At 32.7% G+C, this 14,911-nt stretch overlaps 3 protein-coding genes across 3 annotated transcripts; 1 reads left to right on the top strand and 2 right to left on the bottom strand.

The window, feature by feature from the left end:
• Positions 1-6,593: 6,593 nt before the first annotated feature.
• On the bottom strand, positions 6,594-9,393 carry LOC108224705 (GDP-mannose transporter GONST3). The gene is made up of 2 exons (XM_017399400.2): positions 9,234-9,393; positions 6,594-8,245 (listed from the first exon to the last, which is right to left on the bottom strand). Exon 2 carries the CDS (start codon positions 8,237-8,239, stop codon positions 7,112-7,114), a length of 1,128 nt encoding a protein of 375 aa, XP_017254889.1. The 5' UTR covers positions 8,240-8,245; positions 9,234-9,393; the 3' UTR covers positions 6,594-7,111.
• A 640-nt stretch (positions 9,394-10,033) lies between these two features.
• LOC108227491 (probable aquaporin TIP5-1) lies at positions 10,034-11,150 on the top strand. The gene is made up of 3 exons (XM_017402652.2): positions 10,034-10,233; positions 10,313-10,563; positions 10,651-11,150. Exons 1-3 carry the CDS (start codon positions 10,110-10,112, stop codon positions 11,023-11,025), a joined length of 750 nt encoding a protein of 249 aa, XP_017258141.1. The 5' UTR covers positions 10,034-10,109; the 3' UTR covers positions 11,026-11,150.
• Positions 11,151-11,243: 93 nt separating this feature from the next.
• Positions 11,244-14,691, bottom strand: LOC108227492 (cell number regulator 6). The gene is made up of 5 exons (XM_017402653.2): positions 14,556-14,691; positions 14,293-14,403; positions 12,852-12,966; positions 12,146-12,411; positions 11,244-11,684 (listed from the first exon to the last, which is right to left on the bottom strand). The coding sequence occupies exons 1-5, from the start codon at positions 14,556-14,558 to the stop codon at positions 11,457-11,459; spliced, it is 723 nt and encodes a 240-aa protein (XP_017258142.1). The 5' UTR covers positions 14,559-14,691; the 3' UTR covers positions 11,244-11,456.
• Between the last annotated feature and the right edge of the window lie 220 nt (positions 14,692-14,911).

The following is a 14,911-nucleotide window of genomic DNA, read 5'->3' as shown; positions in this document are numbered from 1 at the left end:
ATAACTTTATGGATCTATTATCAAATCATTATCTGTATTGTTAAATAATCAAAAATATCAGGTATTATTTTCTAAAATATTTATAAAAGACACCAAAATAATAACGACTATAGAATTAAAATTTCTCGGCGTCGCCTAACGGCGACTCCTCGAATCTTAAATAAAATAACAAAAAATTATAGTACACCGTATGTAAAATTTTTTATTGTCAAGTTATTTAAATAAAAATATGCTCTTTTATCAAATTTTTATTTCAATAAAAATATGTTCATAGCATTTTGGCCCGTGCTATGCACACGGGTATGATTTTTTGATTTTTTTATGTAGTTAAACTATACATTTTTTTATTGACAAACGGTATGATATGAGATATAAGTTCAGGAAGGCAGCGTAGGTAACAGTCAAAATACCCGAGTTATGTTATTGGCGATCAATACGCTGTAGATGTTAAAGGTAATATATACGAATGTCGAATGAAAAAAATAAAGTCACACAACAGAAATTATAACGACGCGAACTATATAAATTTTTGTATTTTGAAACATAAATAACAATAAACTTAACCCAATTATGCAAGTTATAAAGCTTCCTTCCATTCCTTAATTATAAAATTATGGTGAATATGCTGCTGATAGAGTTTCCTCCCGTCCTTAATAAAAATTGATAAATATTTATAACGGGATATATTTTTCATTAATATCATTAATATAATCAAATATTTGATATAATAATAGTATTTCATGTTTGGAATAAAAATCTATAAGTTTATGGATGTATTATTAAATCATTATTTGTATAGTTAAAATAATAAAAAAATATTAAGTAATTTTTATCTAAAATATTTATAAAAAAACATGAAAATAGTAATGATTATATAATTAAAGTTTCTCGGCGTCGCCTAACGGCGATGCCTCATGCCTTAAATAAAATAGCAAAAAATAATAATAAACTGTATGCAAAGAATTTTATTGTTAAGTTATTTGAATAAAACGATGCTCATCTATCAAATTTTAATTCAAATAAAAAAATGCTCATAGCATTTTAGCCCGTGCTACGTACACAAATAGGATTTTTTTTGTTTTTTTTTCCAGTTAAGCTATATATTTTTTTATTAAAAAACAGTATGATATGAGATATAAGTTATGAAAGACAACGTAATAGATTTTTCATTAGTATCATTAATCAAAGTGAATATGCTGATGATAGAGTTTCCTCCCGTCCTTAGTAAAAATTAATAAACATGTTAAAAAATAATTAACCTTGAAGGAATAATCAATAAAGAAATACATGTGTGATTTAAAAAAAAAAAAGAAATACATATGTAGTCATAATTGAGTTACATTACCAAAATTATATGCTACAATTATCGTCTATATTAGAAATTGCCAATAAGAATATATACGTCATAAATATCAATAATGGAATAGATTCTGTATCGATTTTATAACGGAACAGATTTTTCATCAGTATCATTAATATAACCAAATTTTAATATAATAATAATAATTTATGTTTGGAATAAAAATTTATAAGTTTATAGATCTATTATTAAATCATTAATTTTATAGTTAAAATAATTAAAAAATAATTTTTTTTCAAAAATATTTATAAAAGACATGAAAATAGTAATGACTATATAATTAGAATTTCTCGTTGTCGCCTAATAGCAACACCTCGTATCTTGAATAGAATAACAAAAAATTATCATAAACCGCATGTAAAAATTTTATTGTTAATTTATTTAAATAAAAATATGCTCATTTATTACCACATAAAAATTATTTAAGCATTTTGGCTCGTGCTACACACATAGGTATGATACAGGTATGAAAAAAAAATGCTCTATTAATAATGAAATTATAATAAAAATTCTTGATCTGGAAATTGAATGTAATGAACATGAAAACTGTATAAATTAAACGAAAAAGTATTGTTGTAGTAATAAATGTCAAAATCTGTGGAAATCAAATGAAGTTTGACTTCCTATTACAGTCCAGATTCATGTATCGAAAATTTGTAAAACCGAGTGTATGAATACTTCCTTGTATATCAAGAGCTGAAATTATGGAATGAGAAAAGACTCCATTAATTTGAATTTATAACAAAAAGTTTTGATTTGAAAATTAAATATAGTGTATATGTATACCACCACATTTTATACAAAAATGGATTGTAATAATAAATGCCAAAATTATTGAAAATCAAATAAAATTTGACTATTTTTCCTTATTTACATATAAGTTATAGCAGGCTAGATTCATGTATCTGAAAATTTTAAAAGTCTAATATATAGAAACTTCTTTATCAAGAGTTAAAATTGTGAAGTGAAAAAAAAATACTCCATTAATCGGAAATTAAAACAAAAAGTCCATCTGAAAATTGAATATAGTAAATATGAAAACTGCACAAATTATACGAAAAAGTTTTGTAATATTAAATGCTAAAAAAAGTGGAAATCAAATTATGTTTGACTACGTTTCCTTTTTTGCTATGAATTATAGCAGTCTATATCCGTGTATCAGAAAATATTCAAAAATAATAATTAATATATAAAAATATCAAAAGTCTTGATTTGAAAATTAAATGTATTGAATATGGAAACCAATATATATTATACAAAAAAGGATTGTAATAATAACGGCCAAAATCAGTTAAATAAAATAAAATTCGACTATTTTTCCTTATTTACATATGGGTTATAGCATGATAGACTCATGTATCCAAAAATTTAAAAGGTCAAATATATAAAAACTTTTTTATCAAGATCTAAAATTATGGAGTGAAAAAAAACTCTATTAATTTGAAATTATAACAAACAGTCTTGATTTGAAAATTTAAATATAATGAACGTGGAAACCACAAACATTAAATGTAAATGGTATTTTAGTAATTAATGTCAACATCAATGAAAATCAAATAAAGTTTGACTTCCCTATTTGCATATGAGCTATAACAGTCTAGATCTATGTATCCGAATATTTAAAAATCTAATATATAAAAACTTTCTTATCGAGAGCTAAAATTGTGAAGTGAAAAAGTACTCCATTAATTTGAAATTATAACAAAAGGTCTAGATTTGAAAATTGAGTATAGTGAATATGGAAACCACTACATATTATACAAAAAAGAATTAATGCCAAAATCATCGAAAATCAAATATATTTTGACTACATTTCCTTATACACATATGAGTTATAGTGGGCTAGATTCATGTATCTGGACGGAAATTGGGTCATATTCATTCTCGGTGTCTCTTGTCAAAATACAATGACACGCAATAAGAAGTAAACAAAAAGCCTTGATCAGATGTTGAGAAAAAGTGAATATAAATCTTCACACGGTGAGCATCCGATAGTGGCCTGGACGAATTATCTCTTTTCAGCAGCTGCAAGGAAAACTCAATCATAAAAAAGGATCAATAAATGCATTAGTGGACATATATGCATCATAATCACTATCAATACGAAAGAAAATTATGCAAAAATAATGTCAAAAAAATTAATTACAAAATATCATGTCATCTATACAATATAAAAAACTTAAAAACTGGAACAAAAATACAAAAAAATAGAACACACACCAATGCTAAGCCACAATCCCATATGTGGAGGTCGTATACTTTCAAAAAAGGCCTCTCCAGCTTTCCAAACTTTCACCCAATAACTACCTTAATCCAATATTAGGTGAATCATATGAGCTCCCCACATGAGAATACCTATTAATTAACAACAGACACAAACTTATTACAAATTGTTGTATATCACACTAATGATTCTACATGAAGACGTTAACGACAATACGATCGCGTCCAAGACTTTTGAGGAACCAAGACCAAGAGTATTGTATCTTGAAAATGAATGCGTATGAAAACTTTACTCTAGTGCGGAAATCAATTACCTGATGTATGTGCTTTTTTTTGATTCTTGGAAATTGTCTCAACACTTTTACCACGATCCATGTACATTTCTTTCACACCTGCAGAAACAAAATTTTACGATTATAATCGAGGATTTCGATACTACAACATTATCATAGAAAGGATTGCAAAACCTGTTGACGACGTTGAATCCGTCTTCATGCTAAAAAAACACGACCACCGTTATCACTGCAATATAAAATAAATGTTACTACCATACACTCTACAAATCGAGAGAGAAAAAAATGATCAAATGATTACAGATGCAAGTAGATAATAAGAATTTCGAATTTTAAATAAAAAATAGCAGAGAGCATAATGGAGGAGGAAGAGATTGATTTAGATAAATAAGCACGGATTTGTTATGATTAATTATCATGTTTGAATTTGAAATCAATTAGACGTAGTAATGAGTGTCATGATTGGAGGAACCGAATTCAATGACTTTTTCAAACTCTCATATGGTTGGAAGATGCTATGAGATCCAAAAAGCTCAATGAGTGGCTTGATCAATGGAACAGCAATAAATGCCACGTTCCTGATATGGCAGGAACTTGCTGCATGCCCAGTGGAAATCGGGTGGGTCGCATAAAAACCCGGAATATTCTTTCATAGTGTTAAGTTGAATGAGAAAGCTGCCGGGTCGATCCGAAGCTTAATGGGTTGATCCAAGAGAAAGTGAAATTACCAAAGCAGCCTTAAAAAATGACTCATGCTTTAAGAATTACTAGCTTTTTTGCCCGTGCTACGCACACGGGTATTGATTCTTTGATTTTTATCGACTTAATCTATACTTTGCTTTTAAAAAAAAAAACTTAATCTATACTTTATGTCGTGATTAACCCCAAATCTGGCGGGTAATCAGCGCAGTCAAATTATTTATTATGAGTTTTATATTATAGAATTTTAAATGTTTATTAGCATTTTGTCTCGTGCTACGCAAACGTGTATGTTTTTTGTTTTTTTTATCGAGTTAACCTATACATTTTTATTAACAAACAGTATGATATGAGATATAAGTTATGAAAGCAACGTACGTAAGAGTCAAAATACTCGAGTTTTGTTATTAGCGAACAGTACGTTGTAGATGTTAAAAATAATATATACAAATGTGGATTGAAAAAATAAAATCACGCAACAGAAATTATAACGACGCAGACTATATAAATCTTTGTATTTAGAAATATATATAATTATTAACTTAACCTGATTATGCAGATTACAGAGCTTCCATCCATTCCTCAATTATAAAATTAAGGTGAATATGCTGATGATAGAGTTTCCCCCCGTCCTTAATAAAAATTGATAAATATGTTAAGAAATAATTAACCTTAAAGTAATACATCAATTAGGGAATACATATGTATTCATAATTTAGTTACATTACTAAAATTATATAATGCTATAATTATTGCCTATATTGAAATTGATACTAAGAGAATATACGTGATAAATATCTATAATGGAATAGATTCTGTATTGATTTTATAACGGAATAGATTTTTCATTAATATCATTACAATAACCAAATATTTAATAGAACATAATGATTTGATAAACTTCGGATCATCATCTGTATTTAATAAAAAAACCCGGAATATTCTTTCATAGTGTTAAGTTGAATGAGAAAGCTGCCGGGTCGATCCGAAGCTTAATGGGTTGATCCAAGAGAAAGTGAAATTACCAAAGCAGCCTTAAAAAATGACTCATGCTTTAAGAATTATATAGATATATATATAATGAAAACAATGACATTTAATTAAAAAATAAAACATTACACTCATCAGAAAACATAAGCATGTAATAAATATAGCTTTTCTATTTTTTAAAATTCAATTAGGAATTATAACGTGGTCGGTGACCATTTAGTTGTCATCTCATGACCCGACTAGCTATCTGAATGTTGGTCATCTCATAATTACACCTTCTAGATATTTTGTGTTTTTAGGACCATCTTTTCCAACAAGTGTATGCTAGGGATCTTTTATACAATATACAGTAATTTGACCGTGGGATATATTTATTGATCAAGATTATAATATATATTTTTTTAATGTGTTTTGTGTTCTTAGACTACTGTGTGTAGAACGAGGTAAAATGATTATTTGTTCGTTCAACAATTTTTTTTAGCTACAAGATCAAAATGAATATTTTATCTATCCCGTGGTTAAAAAACAGTGGACTTCTACCCGTCTAAAAAATATTAAACATGTTAAAAAAATGTTATTCCTGATCACTGAGTTATTTATCCAACACCAACACAAAACAACAATATATGTTTTATAAAAGATCCCAACATACACAGTGCCGAGAACCAGGACCCTCTCCAGACTAGTACCCTTTATGTATACATTGAATCTTTGCAACTCTATACCTTAAACTAGTTCAAACACAATAGCACTTGCACTCCCATTGTTAGAGTTAACCGTGAATGAGAAATTTTATCTGATCGCACACAAAGACAAGCAATTGACATGCCACATACATTGGATGTTCATATACTATTATTATTGTTAGTATTATTATTTCTCACAAGAAGAGTGCATACTCCGTTCCACTTCACATGCACACATTTCTCTCCGTGACGGGAGCTCTGGATACGAGACTACTACATCTCCACAATTGTCTTTCCAATTCACTTCCATATTAACTGAAGAACTAGATAAAAACAAATAAATTCTACAATCAATGTTTGGGCATTCTTTCAATATATAAACAAGGAAAAAACTACAGTTAATATACGAATTACAATCGAATATAAATTTAAGATTTAAGGATAGTGTGTATACTGAAACTGGAGTATTTTACTTACCCTGGTTCATATCATTCCAGCTAACCATACAGATATGATCCAGAGAACAGAAAAAAACCAGATACAGTTCCTACATCACTAATCATATTTAGAATCTGAGTTATCAACAAAACATTTCAGTAAACTATGCCTACACAAGGATGAAGAAGTATATCAAATATGATATGAGCAGCAGCCTGGTGCCCACTGGTCACTGAACAAGAGTAAGGCTATCCTTTCACCTCTTACCTGAGTACCAACCTCACACATTCTCATATGCAATCCAGGCTTCATTCACATTGTTTCTGTTTGATGTATATGACAAGACTTTCCAGACATAACACTGGTATTGTGATCTATAGATTAGCAACAAAAGAATGCAATTCAACTGTAAAATTATGTTATCATTTTTCCTCTCTTGAATCTGTATCTTGCTTCTCATTGCCTGTGTTTTCCGAGCTGCTTTGCATTTCAAGGAGCTTTTGTTGTTCCTCCTTGCTCTCTTGAACCTCTACATCTTTTGCAGCCTTAGGCTTAGTGCTACTGAACTGCTGATACATAACACCACCCGACATGCAAATCAAAAGCCCTATTGTCCCCACAAATGTCGAATGTTTATCCCAGATAACAAGATTTATAACTACTGTCAAAAGTTTGTTCACTATCCCAAGAACGGTAAATCCAGTTGCAGAAATTGCCTTCCGACAAGAAAAACCAAAGAAGGAGATAGCTAAACCAAACAAACATGACAGTCCTACAGGCAAAACCACTTGAAAGGAATACCAATCTGACTCATCAGTTATTTCATGTTTTATCTTCTTTAACTCCCCCATTACAAGTAGCTCGAGTGGAAACAATAGCAGAGCCTCAAGATTGTTGTACAACACAAGGCCCCATGTGTTTAAACCAATAGTCATAACCACATGCTTAATGTAAACAAAATCTATGGACATGCTTATCAGGTAAGCCAGTGCCCAACTATAAGCCATGAGAGTAAATTGGTAATCGGTTAGGACATATAGAACACTACCACCAAAGATCGTGGCTAATGAGAACCATGTCTTCATTGAAGGCCACGGCTGGTGCAAGTAAAGGGTCTCTCCTATCGCTACAAAAATTGGAACTGCTGAACGGAAGACAATGAAGGTATCGACATTGGCATGGAGAAGAAGCTCACTGTTTGTAAAGAGAGAGAGATAGAAAATAAATGCTGCTGGTAGGAATCGCCACATTGTCAGTAGATCAAGCTTATCATGCTCCAATATCTTAAGGGAACCTAAAACAAAGACGCCAGCTGCACTTGTGAAGTACTGCAAGGCAGTCAATGCTCCAGGGTAAGGAAATTTCATAACAGCCCATTTGTTGATGATGGAGAGCAATGATGCTGACAGGCAATATCCAGCAGCTATACCATAAACTGATACATGCTGGAGAAAGCTACTATACCATGTTGTTTGGGGCTCAATGACAAGGGAAGAAGAAACTGAAACTTTCTGGGCTTCACCTTTAGGGTTTTCCACATCGCCGGACATCTAAATCTGAAAAATAAATTATTTAACGCCAACTCTATGTACAAGGACAATATTGACACAAAATAACAAAACAATTTTTTTGAAAAAATGAAAGTGGTCTTGTACTAGAAGCCACCACGATGGCCTGAAATCTTCCCTGCCAGAGCATAAATTAATAGCAGTACACAAGATCCCGAACAAGGAGCCTTATACTCAGCGTGATTGTATCAATTCCAAACTAGAGAACTTACATCAAGAGCTAGCACTTTTCTTGTGACAACTAGGGTGCCGAAATACACTGGCCCACATAGCGCTCCAATAGATCATGATTTGTTGGTGCAATTGGTAGTAGTTATTATGCTTAAGAACTAAACTAAAGTCTCCACACTCCTCGATGCGGGACTGGGTGTTACAACTAGTCTAGGTTTTTACTTTTAAAGTATACTATCATATTATTATTTGTACTTCAATGTTTTATATTAAAATAGGAGCATGTTTTTTCAATTAGAACAGGTTTTTATAATAATCAGAATAATTAAAATGTTAAATGTGTTTTAATTAGAAAAGACTTTTAAAATAGTGAGGCCTATTATCGAAGACCTTTCAAAGCTTCAACTAGTCCTGCTAAACCTATGGAAAATCGCCATAATATACAATACAGTCTGCCATGATCTCTCATTACTCCTCTTATAAATATTCGTCTCGACGATATAGCATTTTAAATTTTTTTCACCAAGTTAATCAAACACAACAATTTAGCAAGTCCTAATAGCCCGAAACACGGCAGCTACACCAAAAACAAACCTAAAATTGAAATGATCACAATTGATCCACAATATCACAAACCAGCAACACAATTGTTGAGCTGTATAACAAGTCAAAATCTGAATATATAGATGCAGAATATAAATATATATAAAAAAACATAAGATCTGTTATAATGAGCTAATCAAATTAAGCAATATAAGAAAAATATAGAAAAATTGAGTAATTGAATAGACGTAGAGATACATACATGTATGTATATGTGGAGACAGAGAGAAGATTGGCTGTAGGAGATGCGAAACGCTGACGGTGGTAGATCTCTCCCTGCGAGAGTGACAGTGATAAGCAGCTGGGAAGTGTGTGTAATAATTTTTGTTATTTTAATTTTATTGATCGAATGGAATCACTCACACGCCTCTTGACTCCATTAATTATTTTATTAGTATAAAAACAATTTATTTAATATATATATATATATATAAAAATTAAGATTCTTCAATTATTAATATAATTTATTTATTATTATATAAGAAAACTTGTTTACCTTTCTACTTTTTATATGATAGTTACAAATTAAAATAAATAATTAGTTCTAACAAATAAAATAATTCTGTGAATTTTATTTATATAGCAGTAGTTTATAACTTTATTAATCAAATTAATGACCAAATATATGTTTAATTGATTCCATCAAGTTTTGATAGCATTATTGGTGTGTTAATGGATTTCGATTTTATAAACGAATAATCAAAAAATTACCGTATATTTGGATTTTGGACAGCATTTTGCTGGACCAAATATCTATTGTTGATTGGTTATTGGGCTGTACTTGGGCCTTCAGTTCACCAGAGTCCAGAAAGTTATACGCAAACTTTGGGAAGCATAGGATAACTGTCACAACTGCAAGCCCACACCCATGTAGAAATGGCGCCCTTGAAACATAGCAGTTACTTTTCGAAAATTTTAAACCGAAACAACCTCAACTTCCATATATAAATATCCATGTAACTTCCAAATTTGCTAGAGATTTTATTTTCATCTTCTGCCGGATTCATTTAACAAACAAATCATCCTATTTTCCCTAGAGAATTTGAACAAGTAACATTGTTGTTATTTGTGTAATACAATGGCATCTCTGAAAAGCCGTTTGGAGCATTCTGTCACTCGCAATGCTCTTAGATCATATCTTGCGGAGTTCATCTCTACTTTCATTTTCGTTTTCGCCGCTGTTGGATCTGCAATGTCTTCGAGTGAGTCCCCATGCCATGCATGTCATTTCTTACACTGATGATGATGATTAATTTTTTGTGATTATTGTTTTAATTGCAGAGAAGTTGCTGGGAAATGCTGCATCACAACCGTCTGGTTTAGTTGGCAGTGCAGTAGCAACCGCTTTCTCCTTGGTTGTCGCGGTTTATGTTTCAGTCGGCGTCTCTGGCGGCCATGTGAATCCGGCTGTGACCTTTGGGAGGGCGATTGGAGGGCATATTAGTATTCCAATGGCGATGTTTTACTGGATTTCGCAGATGCTTGGCTCTGTCATGGCTTGCCTGGTTCTGAAAGTTACAACAGTAGGACAGGTTTGAAAATCACTTACACAGCCCTTTGTAAGAAAGTAATTTGATGTAATGATGATGATGGCCTTATGGTTGTGTTGGTCATGGCAGCATGTTCCTATGCAAGGTATAATACCTGTTGAGATGACTGGATTCGGAGCAGCGATCCTGGAAGGCGTGATGACATTTGCCCTGGTTTACACGTTCTATGCAGCCGCAGATCCAAGGCGTGGTTCTATGACAGCCATTGGCCCGATGGCAATCGGGTTTATTGCAGGGGCAAATGTGTTGGCGTCTGGTCCTTTTACTGGTGGATCTATGAACCCGGCTTACTCGTTTGGGGCAGCACTGGTTGCAGGTAGTTTCAAGAATCAAGCAGTTTACTGGGTTGGTCCCTTGCTTGGTGCAACCATCGCAGCGCTGTTGTACGACAATGTAGTGTTTCCTCAAGGGAGTGAAGGCATTGGTGATGGTGTTGGAGTCTAAATGTGTTGATTAATCATTTAATTTGCCTAGTATTATGAATGACCTGAGTTATATTGTAGTTGCATAATGGTCGTCTGTAGCTGTAATCCTAGTTTTCAAACTTTTAAAGTTAGTACCTTGCTTGTAAGTTGTACTAGTTCTATTTATTTAACAATCTTGACAATGTTTATTTGGGAATAAGAAGGAAGCAGATTTTATTGTAACATTTGAAATTGGGATAAACCAGCAAAATTTTAGTTTATATTCATATTCAGAAAAAAGCAATAGTGCAAACACATCACAGTTTCAAAAAAATATCCTTTCTAAATAACCTTTTTGCAATGCAAAAGACAATTCTAGCGGTAAACAATCTCTAGTAAATAATAGTTTTCTCTAAATCCAGGGGTATTCGAACATGCATATGCACTGAACGATAGGGAGCAGATAGAATTCTATAGTGGTTCCATCTCTAAGTTGGTATGCTCACCACCATTTGTCGCAGAAGGTGCTGCTTCTCTGTTCTCAGTGGCTGAGTTCATCTCTTGAACGGGAGGGGGGTTCACCATGGTCATTGGCATCACAGCATTGTCTGATAAACGTCCCTTCATCTCCCTATGTTCTTGGCACAACGCGCACCAGTGCAGACAGCAATGCACCATGCAGGGATCACATGGGGAGTTCTGCAAAGGTAAAACAGAACAAAGCAGTTAATTAACCAGTACTGAAGTGATTAGCAGAGAACACAGAGCTTATATGAAAACTGGTTGCAAAATAAACGATGAAAAGTTTCAAAAACATATTCAGCTTCTCTCGCATGAAATTGATTTTTATCAATGATTCAACTCCAATCAGGACAAGCCCTTTGCAGCTTAAAACTTGAACTTCATTACACATTAAAAACATTAAACATGTACTGTAACAAGAAACAAAAATAGCAAGAAGTATTACTAGTTTTTTTTCGTCTGGTGAATTATTACTAGAATACTAGTTGTAATATCTATTTACATGTACCTTCACCAACTGCAACAACACTATTTAGAAAAGATTTGTTTACTTTAGTCAGGCAAGCAAAGTAACTCAGAACTCAAAAGCATCAGTTCCTTAAAAAACCTTTCTTTTTTAACTTTACACGAAAAATTACCTTGAGATGATATTTTTTCTGAAGTTGTTGCCTTACAAGGCCAGTGTATATGCCACACATCCACCAGCTAAACATCAAACCCTCACAAATAAGAAATGATGTCCTCGGATCAATACCATGGAATATTGCTGTTGCTGCTGCAAGTGCAATCCCACCCTCAATAAAAATAGCATGACATAGGCAAGGGCCATTCCAAGGCACATCTTCCTTCAAGGTTTCAAGATTACGCCCAAACAAGACACAAGGGCAAAAGAGTCCTGTCCAGCCTGTTGATGGGTGATGTGAGGACTATTAAATAAATGTTTCGTTCTGAAAATTAATGTGATTATGCTCGCAACAAAAATTGCCTCAAGAGACATAGTGGACTTTGATAAGAAGAGTGATTTATACAAGACCCAGTGTATATTTTAGTTTAAGACTAATTAAGATATACATTGATAGAGGGTCTTCCAATATGTTCATACCATACTCAAAGCCCCAAGCAAAATCACAGTTTTCTTTTAAATGATAAGGTCAGTTGTGATGCATAAAGGGGCAATATTAACATTATAGTACTCACTTAGTGCCACAGTCCCCATATCATCTCCCAAGTACTCTTCCTTTCCACAGTATATTACCACATAAAAGAGAGATGCAAATTACACAAAAACAACGATTTTATCATTTAAGTTATAGCTTGCTATTCATATGTAGACATGAAACTTACAGCTATCTGTATCTTCAGTGCAACCAAATATACCGGTTGACCAAGGTTCCACAGCAGGGAACTCAAAACTTTCTGGTAAAGGTTGACCACATTCATTGCACTTTCGAACATTCAGCTGACAACAAAAAAAGGAGACGAAAGGAGATAACAGATAAGGATTAATTTTCATAGTGATTCCCAGAACTGCCTTGGGGTGTTTGCGTGATTAAAAGGGTACAAGAAAACAGCAGACATATCTACTCAAGAAGATCTTACAAAACAGAAAAGATCAAAAGCATGTTTATGTGCATAAAGTGCAACAGCAAATCAGACACAGAACATTCTGCAATATTAATTTTATATACAGCAGGGAAGCCAAATTAAACATATATAACTGTATGCACCTTGGTGTTGTAACAACAATATTACGAATACAGGAAACAAATCAGGAGGCAAGTACGAATACTGATTCACACGCTAAAATTTTAATTAAACTACATAAACTCCATGTAGTTGGAAGTATTAAGAATTAGACGCTACAATTGGTCAAATTTTGGCAATTTTTTCAAACTAGAAGTTGGCAATAGATTCCATATAGCCATCCAGCTAATCACACGACCAAATTACGAACTAAGCAACTCCACCAAAACACTGGATCCTTTGTAAAGGGGCAGAGTTCCACGTGGTAAGATTTTGTTGACTACTACTTAATGTTCAGAAACAAGCTTATGCTAAAAATGTAACAATTTGCTGTTGCACAGCTTTTTGTGATATGCATCGGTTAACTTACTCAAATTATTAAGGAAATAAGACATGCTTCAGTTCAATTATTAATAATTATTTTTTTTAAAAGGAAAGAAGAATAAGGAACAGCAAGCCTTCAAATAAAAGATAATTACTCCAACTTCAAAATCATCTCCTCCTGATCTTTGTTAATACACCGATTAAATTTATCCTCTATGAATGTATAAAAACAACAGTACTAGTAAGCAGCAACCATCATAAACAGTGTGATTTGTGAACATCCAACAGTACATGCTATCACAGGTGCCTATATGGCTATACCCATAATCATGTCATTACCAACCACCATATATCACCACGGATTCCACTAGTAGGTAGCAAAACAGCAATCACGTACTACATTGAAATCCTGAGAAACCCTAGCAACTCTTTTAGCATAATTTGACAAATTTTCACATGTAAATCATAAAGTAAGTCCTTAACTCACAGTTATATCCTCAAATAACACACAATTTTAACAGTAATGTACCACCTAAGCTTACAGTACCAACCATAAACCAAATTCCGCAAATCCACAATTACCACAACACGATACAAGTATTATTATTTACAAGTCTACAACCTAACCGATAACAAACAAAAATTATCATCTGATGTTGTACAGAAGAGTTAAAGCGAAAATGCACACACATATAAAATAAAATGTATGGAGAGAGACCTGAGGAACATCGATAGGCTGATTAAGCTCACCGGGACGAATGTCTTCAGTGGGAGCAGATTGCTCTTTCGTCAACTTCACGTACCGCGACGGATTTCCATTGTCCGACATCTGATCTCACCACCACAAATCGAATCAATTAACACAATTAGAGAGAGAGAGTATGAGAGAGAGAGAGAGAGGGAGGGAGAGGGGGAGGGGGAGAGAGAGAGAGAGAGATCGGAATGATTTGGAGAAGAAAATTGAGATGGAGGGGTACGTACCATTACAAGGTTTGAGTAAATCTCGTGATCTGCTCTGGAGTGTATTTCTACTCCTAAATCTGCGAAACCAGTGTAAGAAGCTAGATTTTGGGGAATTTTACAGTAGTTCGTAAGCCAAATGGAGATCAACCACTGCTGAATTAGTCGTCTGTTGACTTATTTTAGTGTTTCAAAAATATCCATAACTCCATAATTTAAATATTTTTGGTGAATAAATTGTTGGAAATGTATTTCTTACCTAGATTTTTATTGATTATTTATTTTGACTAATCAAACTCATAATAACAAAAATAATGCCTAATTTAGTCCAAATTTTCGTTACGACCCCCCGCGAACCAAAATATCCCTTAATTCTT

The sequence above is a fragment of the Daucus carota genome, chromosome 6, assembly GCF_001625215.2.
Source record: "Daucus carota subsp. sativus chromosome 6, DH1 v3.0, whole genome shotgun sequence".
In the NCBI taxonomy this organism is placed as follows: domain Eukaryota; kingdom Viridiplantae; phylum Streptophyta; class Magnoliopsida; order Apiales; family Apiaceae; genus Daucus; species Daucus carota.
This window is presented reverse-complemented; position numbering and strand designations above follow the sequence as displayed.